General features: G+C 39.2%; 1 protein-coding gene across 1 annotated transcript in view; it reads right to left on the minus strand.

Moving 5' to 3' along the window:
• The window catches only part of LRRC27 (leucine rich repeat containing 27), a 66,379-nt gene that overhangs the window by 26,422 nt on the left and 12,801 nt on the right, over positions 1-27,156 (minus strand). Inside the window, exons 5-8 of the mRNA XM_038410214.2 lie at positions 19,870-20,022; positions 14,275-14,527; positions 11,570-11,710; positions 3,869-3,965 (exon numbers count right to left, since the gene is read on the minus strand). Of these exons, the coding sequence (XP_038266142.1) occupies positions 3,869-3,965; positions 11,570-11,710; positions 14,275-14,527; positions 19,870-20,022 (644 nt within the window). The remainder of the gene's footprint in view (positions 1-3,868; positions 3,966-11,569; positions 11,711-14,274; positions 14,528-19,869; positions 20,023-27,156) is intronic.

A 27,156-nucleotide genomic window follows, 5' to 3' on the forward strand; every position in this document is an offset into this window, starting at 1 on the left:
GCTTATGGATCCTGTTAAACTTTCTTAGCAAGCAAACATCACTTAAGTTATATATTTAGGATGTAGGGCAAATACTTTACATTAACAACATTGTATGCTTTTTCTTATTGTTAAATTTTACAAAGTCTGCAGGTTTTGGTTAATCCACGTGTTTTTTTTATGTGAAAAGGGATGAACCATCAACTAAATTAGTATTTAGCTAGAATAATTTGAAAGTAAATAAATGCCCATGGTCACTTAATTCGGTCCTCAGGCCATGTATAACAGCATTCACTGGTTCATAAGGGGAGACAAAAAGTTTCATTAGAGAGTCTGCATTCTCTTGTGGCTCTCCCCAAAAGGCCTTAGCATGTTTGGTAAAAATCAGTTTCTACACAATCACCAGCTTTCTGTTGAACAGGGTAAGGTATAATGAAAACGTATTTCACAGACTTCCACAGATAAATATGTACATGCACAGCCTGATAAATAAACATATGAAATAATCTTAAAAACTGGTCAACATAGCAGGAAATGGCTATGTGGCTATCTGAGGACTTCACTTTACTTTGGGCAGATCGCAATTATTAAATCTTTATTTGTTCATTACTTATCAAGTAATATTCTCTGCAATATGCAAGAAATGTGAAACCTCTTTCCACCCTACCTGCAAAACCAGGATAGGATAGAATAAGGACATACACTTCATATGTGCCAAAGTAAAAGACAAACAATCTAAATATGAGTATGAAAAGGTTCTCCACCCAGCCTTTTATATGCTTTGAATTTTGCTAGATATTGCTAATATAACCTATTTACTCTATCACTGAGTAACAAGAGAGTTTAGCAGCCTCGCCACTATGGAATACATATATGGTACTACAGTGCCCTCTTGTGCTTCATATATATATTCAACAATACCCAAACAGAGAATTTAAAATATATACAGTATTAAATATAGTATTTACCTACAAATGACAGAAAAATGTGGAATTCAAGAACTGTGCTCTCAGACTAAACACACTCTCTTTTGTATTCATAAAATTTGGGAACATGGGCAAGAAAAACAGGGTCCCTCCTTGGCAAGTAAAGATACTGTACTATTATCATATTGACAGGTTTCAGAGTAGCATCTGTGTTAGTCTGTATTCGCAAAAAGAAAAGGAGTACTTGTGGCACCTTAGAGACTAACAAATTTATTTGAGCATAAGCTTTCATGAGCTACAGATCACATTGTCAGATTTACTCGCATCACACAGGATCCACCTAATTCTCAACTATTTTAATCAAAGCTACACATTCTAAAAAATACCCCAGTCAGGTTAACTAAAACAGAGACATTCCTACACAGAGAAAGCATGCTGCATTTACTCTCAGAGGGATAATATAAACAACATGGGTGAAATCCAGATATCCCTTATCATTTTTAATTTGGAAAAACATATTGCTAAATAACAAGTGTGTATGCACTTTACAATTTTAATCCCTATTCCTCTCAGCAGCAAGAGAAATTCCTTCTGACTCATTCTTCTCATGCTAATGCTGCCACTTTGGAATTACTCTTGCTGTTGAAAACCCAAGAGCCTTGGCGTGAAATCCTGGCCCCACTGAAGTCAGGGGGAATTTATCCATAGACTTCAATGGGGCTAGGATTTGATCCTTGGTATTGATTATCCAGCCTGCAAGTAAGTCTTCTGTGGCAAGCAGTTGTTTTTGCTGTGCTCCCAACCTCACCGATGGAATGGTAGCCATGCTGTAAATTTACTGCTGCAATGTGAGCAGTTTTGGTGCTGGAGTTTTTTTAAATTGGCTGAAGAATTTGACCTTACCTATTTTCACAAGTATCAGCTTTGTCACATAATTGTTTTCAACCAATCACAGAGCCAGGAATTTTCACTTATTTGTAAAATTGCTTAAAATTCCTTTATACATTTTAAGTGTTACTTTTACTTTCCATTTCTGAAACCAAAAGCTATTAATAAGGGTCTGTTCAGCCTCTCCGAGACGGTAATGCTCTTCCTCACAAGTTAAACTGAAATCAGCAGAGCTCAGAGGCAGGGGATATTTCCCAATTCCAGTGTTGCCCTTGTAGTATTTTATTTGATGAAGAACATCATATTATGTTATCAGTTTAATGATATCAGACATTCCTGGAATCACTGACACATATGACATCATAACTTGGCTTATTTTCAGAAGTATCAGTCTGAACAAGTGAATAATTTAAAGACATACAGAATAGGGAATATTGTTTCAAATACTCCTCCCACCCCCAACATATACACCATAAATTAAACAATTATTAATTGTAATTATTTTATTATTTATTTATTATTTTAGTGCCTTGAGGTTGGGGCCTTATTGTGTTAAGCACTGTACAAACACATAGTAAAGGACAGTCTTTGCCCCCAAGAGCTTACAATCTAAATAGACATGACCAAGGATGGAAGAAGAAACAGAGACACAGAGAAATGAAGTGAATTGCTCATGATTACAAAGCAAGTTATTGGCAGAACTAAGAATTGAACCATGGGGTGAAATCTGAGCACCACTGAAAGACAGTGGATTTTGCTCCAGGGGTCCTGACTCCCATCCTGTGGTACCATCATTTTAGTAACTAACTGACTTACAAAGTATTGTTTTTAAAAGTAACTTGTGCCCTCATTTGCTTCTGTACGACTTACAATGAAGGCCTAAATAGATATTGTTTGGGTTTTTTTAAACTTTCACATTATTTTAGAACTATCAGCAAAGCAAAGCCTGCTCTTTCAGGGGTGTATCAGAGATGTGTATTGTGAGCTCTCATGTGTTTTCGGAAGGAGTGAGAGTATTTATTCTTTAATGAAGATGTCCTTTTTACCAGATGTTTATTAGACATTGCTAAACAGGCGTCAATAAAGCAAAAACATATTAAACAACCTGACTAAATTCCTTCTCTTTTAATTGTACCTCATTTTGAGAGTTGTCATTTGTTTTAATTCAAAACTTACCTATGTTCCACACAAGTTTGTTGTCCCCTGATTTTTGCTGTTGAAAATTTTTTTACATCAAAAATAAAGAATCATGAAACTGAGATTTAAAAAAAGAGTTATTTACACTAACAGAATGAATCCCATAGCATTTGAAGTTTTCTGAATGGATACTTTTTTTTATGTCCCTTATTTTGTGTCATGGTCACAATGAGTTCCACATGGGAGCATTTGAGAGGTATGATTGTTCAGCTTCCAATATCTACTCTCTTGCAATGTCATATTTAAACAAGGCCAGAATTTCTATTATGAAGAAACAAGAATTTTGGTTTTTTTGTGTGTGTCACTGGGAAACACTTTTTAGGCCTTCTTTATACTTCAGAAAAAGCAAATATGGGCACAAACCCAATTTTTCTTACACGTCTGAGTCTTTTTTTTAAAAAGGTGTCTCTTTTAGAGTGCCAGAGTTTACAGACTCCTGTAGTAACCATAAGATCCAGCCCACATCAATTTCAATTTGGCAGAGGCAATATCACAAATTGGAGGCGTTCAATAATTTAAAAAACCCCAATATTTAAATATAAGTACTTCTGTTTTAACATCTCCAATAGCCTGATATTGGAACTACTACAGATACTGAATAACTGTTTGCAGGGTCTCACAACTCCTACATTGCACATTGGTCCACATCAATTCACACAGGATCCATGCTCAATATAGATATTTCATGTGGGACCTGTCGGTCCACATAGCTTCTCAAAGTGATAGTATTTTAAGTATTAATTTTTCTATTTAACTGTATCATCATCACTAGAAGCCTTTAACCTAAATATACAGTTCACAGAGAAAAAGGTTCAAAGTGTCTTGTCAATGGATTATTTACCTGATCCAATGCTGCCTTGCTATTCTCTATTACATACCATGTCTGCTCTTGTAGGTGAATAATTGAACAATCCTTCTTTCTTCTCCTTCATCATCTTGGTTTGCTGTCTCCATTCCTGAAGCACTTCTTTATCTCTGAAAAGATTTAATTTATATTAAACTTTTAAAATCATATTTTAAAAAGTGAATGTTATTCCTTTCTTTATTCCACTATAAAATGGTTGATTGGGTAATGTGCCAGATATGTGGCACAAAATGCATGTACTAGGGACATCTTTGTGAAGCTGTGCAAGTGCTAGGGGAGCCAACTAGGGGGAGCGCTTTTCTTGACCTGCTGCTCACAAACCGGGTAGAATTAGTGGGGGAAGCAAAAGTGGATGGGAATCTGGGAGGCAGTGACCATGAGTTGGTTGAGTTCAGGATCCTGACGCAGGGAAGAAAGGTAAGCAGCAGGATACGGACCCTGGACTTCAGGAAAGCAGACTTTGACTCCCTCAGGGAACAGATGGCCAGGATCCCCTGGGGGACTAACATGAAAGGGAAGGGAGTCCAGGAGAGCTGGCTGTATTTCAAGGAATCCCTGTTGAGGTTACAGGGACAAACCATCCCGATGAGTCGAAAGAATAGTAAATATGGCAGGCGACCAGCTTGGCTTAATGGTGAAATCTTAGCGGATCTTAAACATAAAAAAGAAGCTTACAAGAAGTGGAAGGTTGGACATATGACCAGGGAAGAGTATAAAAATATTGCTCGGGCATGTAGGAAAGATATCAGGAGGGCCAAATCGCACCTGGAGCTGCAGCTAGCAAGAGATGTCAAGAGTAACAAGAAGGGTTTCTTCAGGTATGTTGGCAACAAGAAGAAAGCCAAGGAAAGTGTGGGCCCCTTACTGAATGAGGGAGGCAAGCTAGTGACAGAGGATGTGGAAAAAGCTAATGTACTCAATGCTTTTTTTGCCTCTGTTTTCACTAACAAGGTCAGCTCCCAGACTGCTGTGCTGGGCATCACAAAATGGGGAAGAGATGGCCAGCCCTCTGTAGAGATAGAGGTGGTTAGGGACTATTTAGAAAAGCTGGACGTGCACAAGTCCATGGGGCCGGACGAATTGCATCCGAGAGTGCTGAGGGAATTGGCGGCTGTGATTGCAGAGCCCTTGGCCATTATCTTTGAAAACTCGTGGCGAACGGGGGAAGTCCCGGATGACTGGAAAAAGGCTAATGTAGTGCCCATCTTTAAAAAAGGGAAGAAGGAGGATCCTGGGAACTACAGGCCGGTCAGCCTCACCTCAGTCCCTGGAAAAATCATGGAGCAGGTCCTCAAAGAATCAATCCTGAAGCACTTAGAGGAGAGGAAAGTGATCAGGAACAGTCAGCATGGATTCACCAAGGGAAGGTCATGCCTGACTAATCTAATCGCCTTTTATGATGAGATTACTGGTTCTGTGGATGAAGGGAAAGCAGTGGATGTATTGTTTCTTGACTTTAGCAAAGCTTTTGACACGGTCTCCCACAGCATTCTTGTCAGCAAGTTAAGGAAGTATGGGCTGGATGAATGCACTATAAGGTGGGTAGAAAGCTGGCTAGATTGTCGGGCTCAACGGGTAGTGATCAATGGCTCCATGTCTAGTTGGCAGCCGGTGTCAAGTGGAGTGCCCCAGGGGTCGGTCCTGGGGCCCGTTTTGTTCAATATCTTCATAAATGATCTGGAGGATGGTGTGGATTGCACTCTCAGCAAATTTGCGGATGATACTAAACTGGGAGGAGTGGTAGATACGCTGGAGGGCAGGGATAGGATACAGAAGGACCTAGACAAATTGGAAGATTGGGCCAAAAGAAATCTAATGAGGTTCAATAAGGATAAGTGCAGGGTCCTGCACTTAGGATGGAAGAATCCAATGCACCGCTACAGACTAGGGACCGAATGGCTCGGCAGCAGTTCTGCGGAAAAGGACCTAGGGGTGACAGTGGACGAGAAGCTGGATATGAGTCAACAGTGTGCCCTTGTTGCCAAGAAGGCCAATGGCATTTTGGGATGTATAAGTAGGGGCATAGCGAGCAGATCGAGGGACGTGATCGTTCCCCTCTATTCGACACTGGTGAGGCCTCATCTGGAGTACTGTGTCCAGTTTTGGGCCCCACACTACAAGAAGGATGTGGATAAATTGGAAAGAGTACAGCGAAGGGCAACAAAAATGATTAGGGGTCTAGAGCACATGACTTATGAGGAGAGGCTGAGGGAGCTGGGATTGTTTAGTCTGCAGAAGAGAAGAATGAGGGGGGATTTGATAGCTGCTTTCAACTACCTGAAAGGGGGTTTCAAAGAGGATGGCTCTAGACTGTTCTCAATGGTAGCAGATGACAGAACGAGGAGTAATGGTCTCAAGTTGCAATGGGGGAGGTTTAGATTGGATATTAGGAAAAACTTTTTCACTAAGAGGGTGGTGAAACACTGGAATGCGTTACCTAGGGAGGTGGTAGAATCTCCTTCCTTAGAGGTTTTTAAGGTCAGGCTTGACAAAGCCCTGGCTAGGATGATTTAACTGGGACTTGGTCCTGCTTTGAGCAGGGGGTTGGACTAGATGACCTTCTGGGGTCCCTTCCAACCCTGATATTCTATGATTCTATGATTCTATGATTAAGCACTAACATTCAAATGGAAGATCAGCACTTGAAGGAACACCACTGCATTAAAGTGCAGAAAGAAAAAATATAGCAGCAAAAGAATTTACACAAAAATTGAAATGGTTACAGGACTAATTACTCAAATGTTTGTTAACTGGCTACAAACCTTTCATCTCTACATGGCTAATCTGGCTAGGTCAGAGTACTGAGTAGGTATGGAGGTGCCTGTATATACAGAAGTAGACAGAGCAGAAAAAGATCACTTAGGTCATTTAATCTGACCTTCCTCCCGCCAATATTTTGTAGGGATGCTCACTAAATAATTCTCACTAATATTTTATTTTATTTGATCTTGAATATCTGCAGAGATGGTATTTCAGTTGCCTACGTTGGTAATCCATTCAACTGCCCAACTGCTCCGTTAAGAACTTTTCCCTAGTTTCTAACCTAAGTTTTTCCTTCCTAGCCTAGTTTCAGGTTATATCTCCTTGTTCTACCATTGCCTGATACTACAAATACAATAATCCTCTTCCTTCATTTACACTATCTCCATCAAGATATTTATCAACTGTGATGAAGTCTGCTGAGTGTATTCTTTTAAAACTATATAAACATAAAAAGAAAAGGAGTACTTGTGGCACCTTAGAGACTAACAAATTTATTAGAGCATAAGCTTTCGTGAGCTACAGCTCACTTCATCGGATGCATTTGGTGGAAAAAACAGAGGAGAGATTTATATACACACACACAGAGAACATGAAACAATGGGTTTATCATACACACTGTAAGGAGAGTGATCACTTAAGATAAGCCATCACCAACAGCAGGGGGGGGGAAGGAGGAAAACCTTTCATGGTGACAAGCAGGTAGGCTAATTCCAGCAGTTAACAAGAATATCAGAGGAACAGTGGGGGGTGGGGTGGGAGGGAGAAATACCATGGGGAAATAGTTTTACTTTGTGTAATGACTCATCCATTCCCAGTCTCTGTTCAAGCCTAAGTTAATTGTATCCAGTTTGCAAATTAATTCCAATTCAGCAGTCTCTCGTTGGAGTCTGTTTTTGAAGCTTTTTTGTTGAAGTATAGCCACTCTTAGGTCTGTGATCGAGTGACCAGAGAGATTGAAGTGTTCTCCAACTGGTTTTTGAATGTTATAATTCTTGACGTCTGATTTGTGTCCATTCATTCTTTTACGTAGAGACTGTCCAGTTTGCTCACGAAAGCTTATGCTCTAATAAATTTGTTAGTCTCTAAGGTGCCACAAGTACTCCTTTTCTTTTTGCGAATACAGACTAACACGGCTGCTACTCTGAAAAATGCAAAGAGAGAATCCCCCTTGCACTGAGTTGATCTTCCTAAGATTAGATGTGCCAGTTTTATGCTTGTGCTGGTGGCATAATGCACACCAGCCACATCAGTCTGAACTGGGTTTCTTGGAATCTGAACCAAAGTTTTTGACCTGAAAAGCTCAAAAGTGATCAAAGAGACAAGAGCTATAATGAAAGGCTGTGTGAATTAGTGGAGAAGTTTAGCAGGCATTATATTAGTTCCACAATTTTTGTTTGAATTTTTTTTTAATTATCATCCTTTCAGTACTTAATTTGTTAATGCTTCACTATGGGAGGGATTTATGTACTTCAAGCATAACGACTGTAGTAACTCCCTAGGTTTAAATAAGAGTCATGTACATATACATGAATAACATCGTCACACAGCAAGTCATTTTTTACACCAGTGCACACCAATGCTATGCTAGTGATAAGGCCTTGGTGCATCTCCATCATTGTTGTTAGACCACTGCAAAAAACCCAGTATAGATAAGCCCCTGGTCTGACCATGGAGGTAAGTTAATTAAGGGAGAAACAAGAACTAGGGGATTAATATCTACAAAGGGCAAAACAAGAACTAAGGTCAATTAATTATTAAGAGAACTGAAGAGCTTATTTTACTAACATTGGCCCAAATAAGTATCTAGGCTAGGTCCCTCGGGAAGGGAAGGGTGCACAATGGTTGAAGTAGTCCTCCACAACCTCAACATCTCTATACAGACAGGAAGGAAAGGTAGCAACCAAAGGATCCACACAGTGGCAGGGCCTCGGCTCCCATCCTTACTCTGCCCAGTCCCCCTCTCTTTGCATTGATGCGAAGGCAACCCCAAAGAAGCTGGGCTCTGCGACATATGGAAGTATACCTTCTGTGCACTCCTCCAAATCCTGCTAACTGCAAGATGTGCAAGATCTTGTGCTGCCAGGTATACCTCTGCAGAGACAGGATTGCATTTGCCCCATTATGCAAAAGCCTGAACTACATTATAGACATATGTTGGAAAATGTAAGACAATGTTATAAAGTAGACCTAACAATCTATCTGCTTTTCTGGGGGATAAGTTCCATGGCTAGTTCGTTGGCTTCTGAATATGATTCAAAATACATGCACCTGGTGGAACAAAAGGCAGAATGTTAAACAATTTACAATTCTTAGAACAAAAGTTGTTAAATGTACATACTTTTTATATTGAAAAATGTCAACATGTTTTATGACACATAATATTGTCTCTAGTAGATTCAGTGGCAGATTATCCACTGGACCAATGGGGCCCTGGCAGGAGAGAAGGGGGGGAAGCAGTTGTCTGATTTTAAGAGGTGTGATGGGGCAAGGCCAGATGGCTATAGGAAAGTAGTGAGAAACAGGTATGTTAGCCCCAGACTAAACAAATCCATGTTACCATGGTAACCAAATGGCAGTTGCTCCAAGACACCTGGGGCCAATTAAGATTCTTCCAGAAAGCAGTGGAGACAGCTAGGTTGATTGGGACACCTGAAGCTGTCATAAAAATAAAGGGAAGGGTAACTACCTTTCTATAGGTTTCAGAGTAGCAGCCGTGTTAGTCTGTATTCGCAAAAAGAAAAGGAGTATTTGTGGCACCTTAGAGACTAACAAATTTATTAGAGCATAAGCTTTCGTGAGCTACAGCTCACTTCAAATGCATCCGATGAAGTGAGCTGTAGCTCACGAAAGCTTATGCTCTAATAAATTTGTTAGTCTCTAAGGTGCCACAAGTACTCCTTTTCTTTTTACCTTTCTATATACAGTGCTATAAGATCCCTCCTGGCCAGAGGCAAAACCCTGTCACCTGTAAAGGGTTAAGAAGCTAAGAACCTCGCTGGCACTTGACCAAAATGACCAATGAGGAGACAAGATACTTTCAAATCGGGAGTGGGGAGAAACAAAGGGTCTGTCTGTCTGTATGATGCTTTTGCCAGGAACAGATCAGGAATGCAGTCTCAGAAACTTCTGTAAAGTTAGTAAGTAATCTAGCTAGAAATGCGTTAGATTTCCTTTTGTTTAATGGCTGGTAAAATACACTGTGCTTAATGGAATGGAATTTCCTGTTTTTGTGTCTTTTTGTAACTTAAGGTTTTGCCTAGAGGGATTCTCTATGTTTTGAATCTGATTACCCTGTAAGGTATTTACTAACCATGATTTTACAGAGGTGATTCTTTTACTTTTTCTTTCTTCTTTTAAGAACCTGATTTCTTTTCATTGTTCTTAAGATCCAAGGGTTTGGGTCTGTGTTCACCTGTACAAATTGGTGAGGATTGTTATCAAGCCTTCTCCAGGAAAGGAGGTGTAGGGTTTGGGGGGGGATATTTTGGGGAAAGATGTCTCCAAGTGGGCTCCTTCCCTGTTCTTTGTTTAACACGCTTGGTGGTGGCAGCATAGGGTTTAAGGCCAAGGCAAAGTTTGTACCTTGGAAGTTTTTAATCTAAGCTGGTAAGATTAAGCTTAGGGGGTCTTTCATGCAGGTCCCCACATCTGTACCCTAGAGTTCAGAGTGGGGAAGGAACCTTGACAGAAGCCAATCAGGGGCTGGCTGAAACTAGTTAAAAACCTCCCACTTAGTCAGGTGGGGTGTGTGTCAGGAGCTGTAAAAGAGAGCCATGCTGCTAAGAAATGGAGCAATACAAACCTTATCAGGCACAAGAAAGGAGGTCCTGAAGTAAGGGTGATGAAGGTATTGAGGAAGTGGGGGCTGCTGTGGGGAAGTGGCCCAGGGAATCATACTCATCCTGTTTCCAAAAAATCAGCTAACAAGAGCTGCTACTATCAGAGTCCCTGGGCTGGAGCCTGGAGTAGAGTTTGGGTCTGGGCTCCTCCATCCCCAACAGAGACTGTGTGAGGGAGGATCACTTCTCCTCACCTCACTTGCTGGCTTATGATGAAAATGGCTCAGTAGGCTGTGACCCTTGCCTCTAGAGAGAGAGAGAGAGGCAGGCTATGTGGAGGGTCACAGTGAGCCTCTGAGGCTCGTGAAATCCACCAGGAAGCATGGGACCCACTGAGACAAGGTTAGAGCTTTGTCACAGAGGTTAATATTATTAATTTGGATAGTATGGGTTATAGACTTGCCATTTAATCTGATCAGAAGATAATAAGGTGAAAGTTCCCAAACATATGTACTAACTTTGCCTTAGCTCAACATACAGGATGTGGCCTGTAGATCACTTGCATTACAGCCAACATATACTATTATAAACCTATAATAAAATATAGGCAAGCAAGCAGGCTAGCCCTATAGGCTACAAAGCCCCTGCATCCTGACCTAGCTCCCCAGCAGAAGCACTGGGTGGGGGGCAGGGCAAGCCCCTGCCCCCTGACCCCATTTCCCGGCAGGAGTGCAGGGGGAATACAAAGGGGGAGGGACTTCAGGCAGAAGGGGTGGCAAGGGGCTACCACAAACCCCTGATCCGCATCTGAGTACACTGCCATTAGTAAAGATTAAAAAATGTTATTTAAATACTTCTATCGTATGAAGTAAGGAATAGTGAAAGGGAACATTTTCCCCACTAGATGGGAACAGGAACTCACATTTCCCCAGTGAAATCAATCAGAAATTCAATAGTTCACACTCCTGTCCCCTAGGAGCACTGTGCTTTGTGAAGAAAAGTACACCTTACATTTCTATTCATAATCCAGATCATTTGTAATGGTTTTCTTTCCTTACAAATGGTAACATGGGTGATTTGTGAAGGGAAAAAAGTTACAAGTGTTAAGAACAGCTGAACAACAACTTAAAAAAGACAGCATTGTCATTAAGCAACATAACCATAAAACTTACTTTCTGTGCTGTTCAATTAAAGCCTGTGTCTCTTTCAGTTCCTTTTGCACAGCCAATCTGAACTCTTCAGCTCGTTTTGCTTCAATCATCTTATCATATGATTGAAACTCGGAAAATGTATTCTTCTGTGAGAACTTCTTCCTTTTTAAAATAGGCAGTTTGATACAGTTAATTAAATATTGCATGAAAGGGCAAGCAGGTGAAAATATTAATGATCGTGAGGACTGGCCTTAGGGAAAATGGCACCCTGCAGGCTCCCCAGGCAGACACCCTCATTCCCCCTGGCACCTGTGGGCTCCTCCATGTGCTTAATTTGTAATGAAAAAGATGCCAGGGCTCAGCACCAGGAGGCACTGGCACAAATTAAGTGCCTGCTAGATGGCCAGACAGTGGTGGCTGCTGGCCGGGCACCCACCTCTGAAGACAACACTGCAACTAGCAGCAGTGCAAAAGTAAGGGTGGCATGGTATGGAGTATTGCCACCTCTGTCTGTGCTGCTGCTGGGAGCAACACTGCCTTCAGAGCTGGGCAGCTGGAGAGTGGCAACTGCTGGCCCAGCAATACACCCCATGACCACCGGGCCCATGGAAAAGGGGGACCCAGGAACTGGCCCGCTGAATTTGCAGAGGCGAACAATGAGGCTTGCGCCTCCCTGCCAGGCTGGCTCGCTGGCACTCACCCCTACTGACCACGGTGCCCCACTGACCATGGCGTCCTGGGCAGCTTCCTGTGTCATACACTCCTAAGGCCCTTAGGGATAACTAAATCCATAAGGCAGATTTGTGTGCGTTTGATCCTTGGTCAAACAGAGAAAAAGAAAACACAGAAATCAAACCAATTTGGCTTTTTTCCTTCTAAACTTTTTTAATAGGCACAATAGATCATTGACATTCCAACAACATTTAGGCCCTGATTCAACAAAGCGTCTGTCTAAGCATATAAGTAGTCCAACTGGTTTCATTAGCTTGCTAAATCAGGAATTTAGGGCAATGGCTCTCAACCTTTCCAGACTACTGTACCCCTTTCAGGAGTCTGATTTGTCTTGCGTACCCCCAAGTTTCACCTCACTTAAACTACTTGCTTACAAAATCAGACATAAAAATACAAAAGTGTTATAGCACATTACTGAAAGTGCTTACTTTCTTATGTTTACCATATAATTATAAATCAATTGGAATATAAATACTATACTTACATTTCAGTGTGTAGTATATAGAGCAGTATAAGTCATTGTCATATGAAATTTTAGTTTGTACTGACTTTGCGAGTGCTTTTTATGTAGCCTGTTGTAAAACTAGTCAAATAGCTAAATGAGTTGATGTGCCCCCTGGAAGACTTCTGTGTACCCCCAGGGGTACATGTACCCCTGGTTGAAAACCACTGATTAAGGCTATGTCTACACAGCAACTAGACACCCGCGGCTGGCCCATGCCAGCAGACTCGGGCTTGCGGGGCTCAGGCTGTGAAGCTGTTTCATTGCTGTGTAGACTTCCAGGCTTGGGCTGAAGCCCGGACTGTAGGACCCTGCAAGGTGGGAAGGTCCCAAAGCCCAGACTCCAGCCCAAGCCTGGAAATGTACACAGCAATGAAATAGCTCCAACTGCCAAGTCGGCTGGCATGGGCCAGCCGCAGGTGTCTAGTTTCTACGTAGGCAGAGTGTATACATTGCATCTTCACAGCCTAAAGGGGGCAATAGTTTGTTTAATCATACAAGTGCTGTTGGGGGTGGTGGGAGAGGGGAAGGGAAAACTTTCACAAAAAAATGCTGTGAAAATTTCTCCCCATTTTTCTTTGAAATGTGAAATTTCATTCAAAGACTAAATTAAAAATAACCCAGCTCTATGTTTGCTCAAAAACAGGTGGTGGGGAATAACGGTAAAACTTTAGTCAAAAATGTTCCTGATTTTATTTTTAATTTTAATAAAACTTTGAAATTCAAAGAATGTTCACTATTACTAATTCTTAGACTTAAAGTGTATATTTGCAGTTCCATAATACTGTACATTGACAAAACACTACAGTGACTCAAGAGAAAATATATACTTGAGAAATTTGCTAATCCACACACTTAATCATGTGAACAAGTATATTTCCCCTTTTCAGCATAAAATCAACAATAGGTCCTCTAGTGAGGGATTATTACCTAACGTGCATTACTTTTACAAAAATACCACCCTATTTTTCATTTACTAGCATACTATGAAGTTTCATAAGCATCAGTTAGCAAAATACATGAACTAATTACATTGTATCATGCAATAGCCTTACTTGCTAAAAATGCAATGAGTCTTCTAGTCACTAGTGTGCATTAACAGCTTTTACTACTTTCAGTCAAGCATGTTCCAAAAGTATTTCCGAAAGTGTAATTATTAAAATATGAATTGAAAGTTTTATATCTGCATGGTGATGGCAGTTTCAACCAGTCATCTTTCCTTTCTCATGTTTACAAAGTTGATAGCGCTTGCTGTTTCCTAGTTTTAGAGGAAAATGTAGTTATTTAGGGCCTTTTTGTTTTCTTTATTTGTTCTAAGCATCACTAATGCATCATCTGGGCACAGATGGAATGTTTTTAATCAGGCTGTATGTTAAAATGCTTTTAAATCTTTCCACTTAGAAGTTTGGTTATTCATCACCTGCCCAACACATAGTATTCCAAGCTGTATGTCATTATATGAAATTAAAATATATATAATACTTTCTTTCACCTGGAAAGAGTCGCTGACTTGTGGTAGAGCTTCTCTTTCTTTCTTCCATTTTTTCTGAACTCAGCAAACTCCTGCATAGTGGCTTTAGGATTTAAATCCTGGTTAGCAAGAAATTCTTCCTTTTCATCTTTTACCATTTCCTCCCTCAGCTTCTGAAATCGTAGCATTTCTTCTTCATTTGGCCACTCATCTGACAAATCCAAACTGGATTTCATCAACTCAGTTAAATTTAACTTTTCAACAGGTGGCATTTCTATTGGAGTAAAAAGGAGATTACTATATACTCATCTATCAGACCAATGAAGTTACTAGATTTTTGTTTGGCAAATTTCTATTTTTTTCCTCAGGAATGTGACTATTATGTGAAAGACTAGTTTGTTGTTCTCATTAGTAAACTACAACCATCTGAACAAGGCACAGTAGACAATGCATTAAAATGAATGGAAACATTTTTCTATAATGGTAAAGTTAACACATGACAAAAATGTGAGGTCTGTTATTTTGAGATTGTCTCTTCACTCTGCCACTAAAGAGGTACTCTAAAATAATAAATCTAAACTTTTCACCATGGTGCATTCTCTGTACTGTATAGGTAGTATATGTAGCTGCTCAACTGCTAAGTGAAGTCAACCTATAGGAACTTCCCATTCACTTCTGGGTACAATTCAAAAGTTAATTTTGGTCTATAAAGCTGTATTTGACTTGCTGTCTAAGGCCCAATAAACCAGGCACGGAAACATGTGCTTAACTTCAATGTGAGTGACTTCACCCTAATCAGCAAAGCATTTAAGTGCATGGTTAACTTTAAGCACATGTTTAAATCCCACTGATGGCAATGGAATTTAAACATATGCGTAAGAGTTCTGCTGAATCAGAGCCTAAGACACCTTTCCTCATAGTTTGCTGTCGTTGAGACCAGCTGGGACATCTGAGCTAATAACCATCCCTCACCTTAAATATTATGAGGTTGGTGTATGGATGTTCTCAGACTATGCCACAGGATTCTGAAATTTGCCCCTGGAACTGGTGCCAAAGCCTTCTAGCCATTAGGGTGCAGTGGTGGGCTCATCTCTTTTAACTTAAGCAATGCATTTGTCACTTTCTTAGTGGTTAACCATGCAATATTTATATTTTCTTAACGTAGTTTTTTGGCTAGTATAAATATATACTACATAAACTATGTATGAATAATGAGTAAATGAATGCGTGTACCCTCTATGCATGATGACCAGCAAGTAAGATATTTATACCAGAGAAATATCAGAAGAAAGTAAAAATGCTAAGCACTAAGATACATAGCATGGAATAAATGCCTAGGTGTAGATCTGTTAGTCCAGTTGGGAAAAACCTTTCAACATAGCCAACATGAACTTGAAATCTTTATGAAATACAACATTAAGGGGAAAAAAAGTTATGCATGAAGTCTTATCTCTGAAGGCCTGGGTTTCAAATCTCTGTGGTATCCCACTAAAAAAAAACCTGTCTCAAATTATTCTGTTATGTACATTTGTCTGTATATACACACACACCCTGAATATCTTTTATATTTACATGTCAGGACTAAGATGCATTAAGGTTTGGTTTGGCAGGAGCTGCATAGTTGGAGGTTCCCTGAATCCCAGAGAACTAAACAGCTATATTTCATCTTTCTCTCTTCTCCTCAAGTTTTAGAGGAAATGCATTCTCCCATAGCACATTCTATTATATTCGCTGCATAAAGTGTATATATACCACCTCTTACATACTGCTCATTCAGCATGAACAGATGGGCCATGTGGGAGGGAGCAGAAAACTCTTGAATATTACAGAAGGTTCCCAAATGTGGCATGCCCACAAATTCTGAAAATGAAAGTCTATTGGGAGTATTTTTCCTTAATTATAATAGTATCTAAAGTAGAATTGTATGATATTGCAGTACCTTGAGTTATGAAACTGTTCCCGTACACATTTTATAATTATTTTGCAGTTAAAATATACTGTCTTTGAATGAAATAGAAAATAAATAACATGCAAGGCTACCTTTTTATGTAGTTATATAGTGGCAGAAAAACAATCCAAAATCATGTATGTATCAAAGAGAGAAATTAGACAAGAAAAGAGGCACTATAGCATTTTAAAAATATAATTTATTTGGCTTACATTTATACTAGTCTACATTGCAACAAACAAAATGCAATCATAAATGATTGTTGGAAACAATTGTGGTGATTTCTAAACTAAACATTTACTTGTTACTAGATATGTATCAAATTTACCTCAGTGATTTTTAGATAAAATCTGATATAATTCATGGATTTTATTCTCACTATTTGTTATAGCTGATTATGCAAAAGTGATTATCGGAAACATTACAAGTTCTTCCGCACATAGTAAAGCCAAAAGATTCTATCTACAGAATATGGACTTTTTACAAACAAAAGATCAGTCCTTTATTTAATTCTTAGTAGTGATATCAAAAATTGAATTTTAACAGATACTTAACAAGATTTACCAAATAGTCCTCTCAACGGGACATATTATCAAGGATTTAGGAGTTTTATTCCTTCTACTTAACAGAAAAGATGATTCCATGGCTATTTTAAACTTCTTATTCAAGAAAATGCAAATAATTCTCAAAGGCAAATGTACTTTTCAGAATAAATAAGAGTTCATTATTAGAAAAAATGTTCTATCTTCTTGAACAGATTGTTTTGCTTCTATTTTTCATGATCAAATTTATTTATTATAAGGTCCATTGAAAACTGTAAAAAGCCCAATTCCATTTAAACAAAGGCTTTCTAATATATTTCAGAAAAGGAAAGGACTTATTACCCAATTACTTCCAAAATCTATAACAGGCATCATTTTGAATATCTTACATGGGACATAAATTCTGGTTCAAAATTAAGGGTAAGTATGTGTGTTTTTTCTTTCCTGCACCTAAACTTCCTTCCCCCATTTCATGCTGTTGATAGAAATGCTAAGTACACACCCATTTAAAAGAGCCATAGATCACAGGTATATTAAGCACAAACATAATCTATACAAACTGTTTTCAATTTGATTTCAGAAATTTAAATATGAAATTTGATATGCTACATTAAACTTTAATAGAAAGATTAAATAATACATTTTGAGATTACATGTTCTGTGGACACTACAATGTATGTATACAAATGTATGCAATTGTTAGTATGTTCCTATAAAACATAAAAAGTTATCTTCCTCTAATAAACATTCTACTAAACTCACTAATGAAACTCATCTGTCTCCATGGACCAGTGAATGCTTTCCTAAGAGCAGGGTATCTCTTTGACTTTCTCTTGTACTCTTTAACAATGGCCTTTGCTTCTTCTTGTAGCATAGAAGGCAATTCTGTGAAATATATAACTTGAAAGTATGTGCATAGTCTACTATATTAAAGTCTAAACTAAGACTAGACTAGAGAATATATTTTAAGGAGCAATCTTGCATCCTAAATGGTCTTCTCTAGTTGCAATCTAGAATACTGACATATGGCAAATAGTATGGGGGGTAATATAGAAGACATGCATTTTTTAGAAGACTGTTAATTTTCAAAAACGATCAGAACAGAGTAACAGTTTGAGGCAGGCATAAGGAGCACATTGTGCAGGCAGGTGCTGGGCTCACTTCTTCAAACAGATTTTTGAATTAATCTCATCCTTGACCTACCATAACTCTTTTATTCTAGTATAATCCTTTCTTGAGTAGATACTAAAAAATGTACCAGATTGTGGATTGGGTTCGTGATGTAGATAAATAGGACGAGGCTACCAAAACTCATTGACTCAAGGCCTTATCCACGATTTGAGAACTCAGCCCTCCAGACATGTCAGTTTAATTCACTAATCCACTATGTTACTTAGTCTCTCAAATAAGGTATTTGCATCGGTCTACAGCCAGCACAAAAATAACTACCTGTTGCTAATAAATTAGCTAGTTGTTACGTAATAGCATAATACTGATAATACCTAACTTAAAATTCTTAGTCTTGATAACATAAAAACACAAGTAAATGCATTTTGTGTATTTTACACTAAAATGTACATTAATGTGGAAAGAATTTAGTCAAAAGGTTCAAATAAGTATGCACAGTATCATATAAAACAATATAGTCCCTTTATTTGAAAGAATACTAGTTTATTTTGGCCTTTTAATGTAATGAAATCTTCAGAAAAGTTTGCTTCAAATAGATCTACAATGATTTTTGAAAAAAGTTTACATTTGTTATAGGAATTTATACAAACACTGTATGGATTCTTGAATACACTTAGATTAGCTATTCTATAATCCAGTCACAAAGAGATTTCCTTTTTGATCATTCTCAGCAGGGTTAGGCAGAGTTATTGCATATAGAAAGTGGTGCTGGCAATTCAGAAATGATATTTTCTTTTCTGATCAATGCTGAAGCAGCTCCATAGCAAATTGATATGGAGCACAGTGCTGCTAGAGATATAGTCTACCACCTGAGATGTAAAACATAGATCCTGAAAACTTGTGGTCACTAAAACAAACATGGCAATATCTCCTTGTGTGTGTGTGTGTGTGTGTGTGTGTGTGTGTGTGTGTGTGTGTGTGTGTGTGTGTGTGTGTGTGTGTGTGTGTGTGTGTGTGTGTGTGTGTGTGTGTGTATAAATCTCTCCTCTGCTTTTTCCACCAAATGCATTCGATGAAGTGAGCTGTAGCTCACGAAAGCTTATGCTCTAATAAATTTGTTAGTCTCTAAGGTGCCACAAGTACTCCTTTTCTTTTTATGTCTATTCTGCATCTCTTAATGCAGCTCAGACATCTTTTTGGATGTTTAATCACCATTCTGAACTCAACATTTCTAAAATTCAACTTTTTATTTCTCCTGATAGGAACATCCAGTTACATTAATAGGATAAATATTTATAAGCAATATAATCCTTTATGCTTTAGGACATATGCTAACCACTAATTGCCTGGGTTAAAAAAATCTGTCCTATGAGCAAGTTATTCCATAATTGTTTATTATGGGATTTCTCAGACCATTCTCTGACATACCTGGCCACTATCAGCGAGAGGACAGTAAACCACTTGTGGGATTTGTTATGATAATTCCTATATTTCCTCTCCTCTGTCTCTTGGAAACTCTACTATCCTTACCATCTCTGAGAGTCTCAACCTTAGTATAATCTCCGTCCTGACAGTCAGTTTCTCACCAAGGCCTGTTACTACTACTTTTTAAATATCACCACAATCTGGCTTTTCCTTTCACATTAATGCATGTGTCCAGCCGCCCCTATTCTCATGTCTCCTCTATTATCAGAACTGCTTTTTTTGAAGACATCTTCCACTCCTGTTGCTCCAGACACATCAGACATCCTTAAGTCCCTTCCCTGGATTTCTCTTACCACATAAAAGTCAAGAACCTATTTTGCAACATCAAGACCCTAAAATATGTTTTAAAAACATCATATATTTCTTTTTCTATTTATATATCAGGACTTGTCCAACTTTTTTTTATTCAAGAGTTGATGGTACTACTGACACAAAGCTATACTGTTTTACTCACTTTTTTTGAAAAGCAACTAATTACAATTTTAATAAATATTCATAAATTGTTGTACATACCTTGAGTATCTGGCTCTAAATTGACAAGTTTTCCATTACCAACATTCCGGAGAAAGCACAGAATGGACTGCAGTCCTCTCTGTACAACATCGTTAGGTGGAAACTCCAGAGGGCAATGCCTTAGATTCAATGCTGTCAATGAAGTTAAGTTACCTGCAAAAATAGTTTAATCTGTAAAAAAAATTTGGAAGAAAGCTATCTGCAGATTCTGGACTCAAATATGACTAAGTTGTAGACATTTATTTTCCATCACAATTTTTTTTATAGTTTTTTCTATGGAACTCATCCTGAATACATCTATTGATATTGTATACTGCCAAAAAAAAAATTGGGTCAAGTCTGATTTCCGGTCTGTTGGTTGCAGAAGTAGAAAATGACTATTTTATATACTCTAAAATATCTAATATTACATATGTAGTTCTTAAAGACAGACATCTCATTTCTAAGCTTTTTGATATTCACCAATGAATGTAGACTAACTGAGGCTCAGGTACATCAAACGTTCTGCCTGCCACATGAAAACAAATTAGGTGTCTCTAGAACACAGCCTTTTTATCAGGGACTACCATGCCACACCAAGATCAGATTTGAACTAAATGAGGCAAAGATGTACCAAAGATACAAAACTTCAAACACACTTGTACTGTTCCCATCAGACACACTTGCACAGATATAAACATGCAAAAAGACAGCATCATTAATGCAATGATATATAAAAATTATTTTTCCCTATCAAGGTAGTTCTATGCCCTCTCCCATATTTAGGAACACAGCTCTTATGCTCATCTTGCAACTAAAACAGATTTATCAGATCATCCTCACACACTTATGTTACTTGATTCCTGACAACAAAATTTATTTTTGTTTTTTGACATATTTTGGCACCAACAGTTATATAAGATAAAAAAATGTACTCTCTATTTTTGCCTTTGTTGCCCCCTCCCTTTGCCATGTCTTCCCATTTTCTATTCTACTGCTTAATATCTTGATTCTCATTTTTGTGTAATAAGTGAATAGACCTTGAATTATGGGCAGAGCACTACCACTTTTTTTCTTTTTTTTATTCCTTGTCCCCCATTCATCTAATTTCATCCATCAACCTTTTTTTGGGTACTTTGCTCTGCATTCCTTCTCTCCCAATCTTTGTCTCTCCACTGCTTTCCATTTACCACCCTATCACTCCTAAAATGCTTGGCACTACTCTTGCAAAAGGAGATAGACGTTTCCCACCCCACTGAGAGGAGATAGATGCCATATCCAGCTTTCCCTTCTGAAAGGGTCCAGTAAATGTATGCATCCTGCTTGCATGTCTCAGTCTTCTACCTTGCTTTTGAGCAACAGTGCAGGCAGCACATGACAGCCAGCCATGGAAAGAACCACTGTGTTAGAGCTGCAATTAGCAGTGCATCATACATTATCAGCTGTGCACTACCCTGCTTCCTGACAAGTATCCTTAATGCTGTGGTTGAGCTGGGGACAGCAGCCAAATGTGCAATGTAGGCTGCAGGGATCTTTGACCTACCTCTAGCCCCGCTCCACTACAAGGCCTAAATTAGTAAAAATAAAAGTGATCAGAACAAATATTTCCCTATTTATTGGACCTGCAGAATGAAATCATATTCTAAGCCAGCCATTAATAATGGAATTTATATTTTTTATGGATTAAAACCAAACCTCAGAGTTAAAACCTATTTTATAAAACAAGTTTATTCAATTTCTAAAAAAATATTACTTGTGAAGACAAGTATTTTGGCATGGCATGATTGTTTGATTTTAGGTTAATAGTTAATATTTGGAAGCACAATGTGAAAAATGAGATCTTGAGACTAGTCACTGAAAAGATTTTTCACACTACATTGACAGAATGGCACTTTAAAAACTTCATTCACAGCTTGACTGAACATCAATTTATTTTGTCTTGATTTGTAAAGGCATAGTACTTAATATTCTGTGTGAGCTTATTTTATGCTTTACTCATTACTCTATTAAGCAGTATATTTGTACTTTAAAAATGTTTTCAGTCAAACCTTACCTGCAGGAATGACAACCATTATTTATAGCACAATTATTTGATTCCAAATTATTAGTAATTAAAGTTGAAAGAAATGTCGCAAAACAAACTCTGTAGCATGATTAACAATTGTACTGACATCACTCCCCTAGAAATGGCAATTACAGCAATATTAACGGCTCACACACAGGAAAAAAAAATGCAAAATAAGATGAGAAACTGAGCTAAGAACTGGGATTCTCTATAAGCATAGGGTGTGGTGAGGAATACTTCCTTCCAGAACTCAAGGTGGAGTAGACTATGGGATGCTTGTGTCCCCACTCTGCTGCGCAAATGAGCCTGTGAAAACAAGCAGTGATGAATCTTCCAACCCAAGGAGAACCCCTACAGAGCCAGGGCCTTTGGTGCACAGGAAATACTCAGGCTCTGTGCAGGCTCCCAATATTCCGGTCCCTCCCCTGCGGAATAGATTTGTCTTGGTTCCACTGTTGTTTTGGACCCACTGCATCCAGAAGAGGACCAAGATATAGTATTTATTTTCAACTAAAAGAATATCTTAGCCATTAGGCTATTTGTCAGATATCTAGTCTTTTGATGATCTGTCATGGGCTTATGTCTGTCAACTACCAAGGTTTCTTAAAGTTTTAAACAAAATTAACCAAATTCAGACCAGGCGTAAGTGGGGCCAACCCCATTGACATCAACAGAACCTTGACGCCCCATCATCTCAGGCATTGGCACCCTGACAGCAGGATTGTCTGGCTATGAAGACTCCCTCCTCAGGCCCTACGTTACCAGCACTCCCAGCTATCTTCGAGACACCACTGACTTCCTGAGGAAACTACAATCCATTGGTGATCTTCCTAAAAACACCATCCTAGCCACTACGGATGTAGAAGCCTTCTACACCAACATTCCACACAAAGATGGACTACAAGCCGTCAGGAACAGTATCCCCGATAATGTTACGGCTAACCTGGTGGCTGAACTTTGACTCTGTCCTCACCCATAACTATTTCACATTTGGGGACAATGTATACCTTCAAATCAGCAGCACTGCGATGGCTACCCGCATGGCCCCACAGTATGCCACCATTTTTATGGCTGACTTAGAACAACGCTTCCTCAGCTCTCGTCCCCTAATGCCCCTACTCTACTTGCGCTACATTTATGACATCTTCATCATCTGGACCCATGGAAAAGAAGCCCTTGAGGAATTCCACCACGATTTCAACAATTTCCATCCCACCATCAACCTCAGCCTGGACCAGTCCACACAAGAGATCCACTTCCTGGACACTACGGTGCTAATACGCGATGGTCACATAAACACCACCCTATATCGGAAACCTACTGACCGCTATTCCTACCTACATGCCTCTAGCTTTCATCCAGACCACACCACACGATCCATTGTCTACAGCCAAGCTCTACGATATAACCGCATTTGCTCCAACCCCTCAGACAGAGACAAACACCTACAAGATCTCTATCATGCATTCTTACAACTACAATACCCACCTGCTGAAGTGAAGAAACAGACTGACAGAGCCAGAAGAGTATCCAGAAGTCACCTACTACAGGACAGGCCCAACAAAGAAAATAACAGAACGCCACTAGCCATCACCTTCAGCCCCCAACTAAAACCTCTCCAACGCATCATCAAGGATCTACAACCTATCCTGAAGCATGACCAATCACTCTCTCAGATCTTGGGAGACAGACCAGTCCTTGCTTACAGACAGCCCCCCAATCTGAAGCAAATACTCACCAGCAACCACACACCACACAACAGAACCACTAACCCAGGAACCTATCCTTGCAACAAAGCCCGTTGCCAACTGTGTCCACATATCTATTCAGGGGACACCATCATAGGGCCTAATCACATCAGCCACACTATCAGAGGCTCGTTCATCTGCGCATCTACCAATGTGATATATGCCATCATGTGCTAGCAATGCCCCTCTGCCATGTTCATTGGTCAAACTGGACAGTCTCTACATTAAAAAATAAATGGACACAAATCAGACGTCAAGAATTATAACATTCAAAAACCAGTTGGAGAACACTTCAATCTCTCTGGTCACTCGATCACAGACCTAAGAGTGGCTATCCTTCAACAAAAAAACTTCAAAAACAGACTCCAACGAGAGTCTGCTGAATTGGAATTAATTTGCAAACTGGATACGATTAACTTAGGCTTGAATAGAGACTGGGAATGGATGAGTCATTACACAAAGTAAAACTATTTCCCCATGTTATTTTTCCCCCCCACCCCACCCCCCACTGTTCCTCAGATGTTCTTGTTAACCGCTGGAAATAGCCTACCTTGCTTGTCACCCATGAAAGGTTTTCCTCCTTTCCCCCCCGCTGCTGGTGATGGCTCATCTTAAGTGATCACTCTCCTTACAGTGTATGTGATAAACCCATTGTTTCATGTTCTCTGTGTGTGTATATAAATCTCCCCACTGTATTTTCCACCAAATGCATCCGATGAAGTGAGCTGTAGCTCACGAAAGCTTATGCTCAAATAAATTTTAGTCTCTAAGGTGCCACAAGTACTCCTTTTCTACTTACATTGTCTTCTATATTAAAATATATACTAAAGTAACATCTTACAACCATTATTATTTATTTCAGATATCATAGGTGCACATGACACACAAAAATAAAGAGACATGGATACTATCCTTTAAACCTATGCCAGAAATAAGACAATAACATGAAGATAGAAGAGTGGACACAAGAGAAGGTGGAAAAACATACCTTGACGTAGATTTACCTGTATTGCGTGAGAGGCAGAATTTGTTTCCTCACATTTTATTAAAAAAAAAAAAGTAACCAGTGAGATATTCAACTTGCTACCAAAGTAAGCTTAGAATTGATAGGTCTCCTGAAAGGAGTAAAGTTCTGAGGAAAGATTTGAATGGAGAGAGTGTGTAATCAGTTGGCACATAGAGGTTGTTCCAAGCACATTGATTGGCACGAAGAAAGTTTTCTTCTTCCGCCCTCTTCAAACCTAAGCAAGCAATTCAACCACTCTTCTTGGTGTTAAAGTACTTTACTTTGAGAGCAGGTCCACTGAACTCAACAGTACTACTGGCAAAATAAAATGCCACTCAAACTGAGAAAGATTAACAGTATTGGGCCCACAGTGAACAGTAAAATGTCAGGCTTAGGAACTGCAAAGGGGCTTTGAGGGGAAGTAGCTGGAAATAAGACTAAAGAAAGATACAAGTGTAGAGTGAAGTTATACATGGCCATGAAGGTGAGGTTCAGGAGCAAAATTAATAAGAAAGATGATGGGTAGTCAATGAAGGGATCTGAAAAGAGAAATGACTTGAGCCATGTGGTAGGCAAGAAAAATTATTTTGGCAGCTGTGTTTTCTATGGAGGTGGAATTTAATCAGCAAGTGCTTTACATACTAATTACAATAGGGTCATAAAAGAGGGAAATGAGTGGGTGAATCCACTCACCCTGGAAATATCTATACACTAATACAAAGACTATGGGGAATAAACACTAAGAACTGAAATTATTAGTACATGTAACCCCTTTAGAGAGGGTGCTCCTGAAATACCACACTGAATTTCTAGGGGTCTCGTCCATGACTACAGCAACAACAACTAGAGAGGTTCAGGACTTGATTTCACAGATTGCCTACTGCCAAAGGCAGAGATAGAACTAGCTTGCAACACTACCAGAAGCAATCATAAACCAGAACTCCGAGACAAACTGTTTGGTTTTACTTTGAGTTTTCATTGTGTTTGGAGTGTAGCACAGCCAGGGCGGACATTCCTACCCCAGTGAAAACTGAGCCCTTTGAGGATTTCTGGGACGTTGGACAGTGTCATCTCTGCAAAGACCAGAAACCTAGGAGGCTGAGGAGAGAGCCACAGTCAGGCTACCAAGAGCCAGCCTAATCGCACATTTGAATCCAGACCAGAGAGCTGCAAAGATGATCTTCCCAATGTTGGTGTGGAGACCTTGTTAGAAAACCCCTGTATTTATTTGATATTGTGTTTTAAGACGGCCACCAATTTCAGTGCTACACCACCGATCAAAGACTGAGCCTAAATTCATTATCTGTCTGAGGAAGTGCTGAAAGGGAGACCAGGGTGGGTTTGTAAGTGTTGCAAGAACTACAGACTATGTATTGTTTTTGTCTTTTATTCTCCTACTCTGCTTTTCCATTTTTCCCTATCCTGAATTCTCCATATTTAATAAAGCCCAGGTTATTGTTTTATTACTCTGGCAACTGTAATAGCTATTTTATTTTACTGTGCTCTGGTTGACACGGCTCTGTGTGAAATTGGGTGATTATTTTCCCAAATTACAGGCTGTTCTGCGATAGGAGGGGTTTCCTAGGGTGGAGGCCTGAGACACCCTCACAGGTGAACCCAGGATCCATACCCTTGAGGAGGAAAAGGGAGAAGGCTGCAGCCACACCTCAATACTGGGTTACATATATCAGCTAAATGACTTAATTGGCATCAGATACTTGGTTGGATAAGTATCATGATTGGAATATTGGCATGGAAGGGTATAACTTGTTCAGGAAGGATAGACAGTGTAAAAAGGGAAGAGGTGTTGCATAATGCATCAATATATACACTTGTTCTGAGGTCCAGAAGGAGGTGAGAGACACAACAGTTGAGTCTCTGGATAAAGATAAAAGGGGTGAAAAATAGGGGTGATGTCATGATAAGAGGTCTACTATAGACCACCAGGACCTGTAGTAATGGTAGATTAATTACCCTGACATTTCTTGAAAAAGTAATATGGCAAAACACAATTTCCAACAAGTCCTTGAAATGTATTAGGGACGGCTTTTTGTTTCAGAAAGTGGAGGAAGTAACCCAGGGGACAGCCATTTTAGACTTGATTCTGATCAACAGGAAGGAATTGGTAGTGAATATGAAGGTGGAAAGCAATGTCAATGAAAGAGATCATGAAATGATAGATTTCATGATTCTAAGAAAACAAAGGAGTAAGAGCAGCAGAAAGGACAATGGACTTCAAAAAAGCAAATGTCAATAAACTCAGAACTAGGTCCCAGGGGAAGAAAATCAAAGGGAAAAAGGAACTCAAGAAAGCTGTCAATTTCTCAAGGAGATAATATCAAAGGCAAAACTGCAAATGAGCCTGATGTGAAGAAACAATAGGAAGAATAGTAAGAGGCCAATATGGGAGTATTAGGAGCTCTTTTTGATTTTTCAGATCATTAAAGGAATCCTACAAAATTTGGAAACATGGACAAATTGTTAAAGAG

This window comes from Dermochelys coriacea, chromosome 7 (genome assembly GCF_009764565.3).
Source record: "Dermochelys coriacea isolate rDerCor1 chromosome 7, rDerCor1.pri.v4, whole genome shotgun sequence".
Lineage (NCBI taxonomy): Eukaryota > Metazoa > Chordata > Testudines > Dermochelyidae > Dermochelys > Dermochelys coriacea.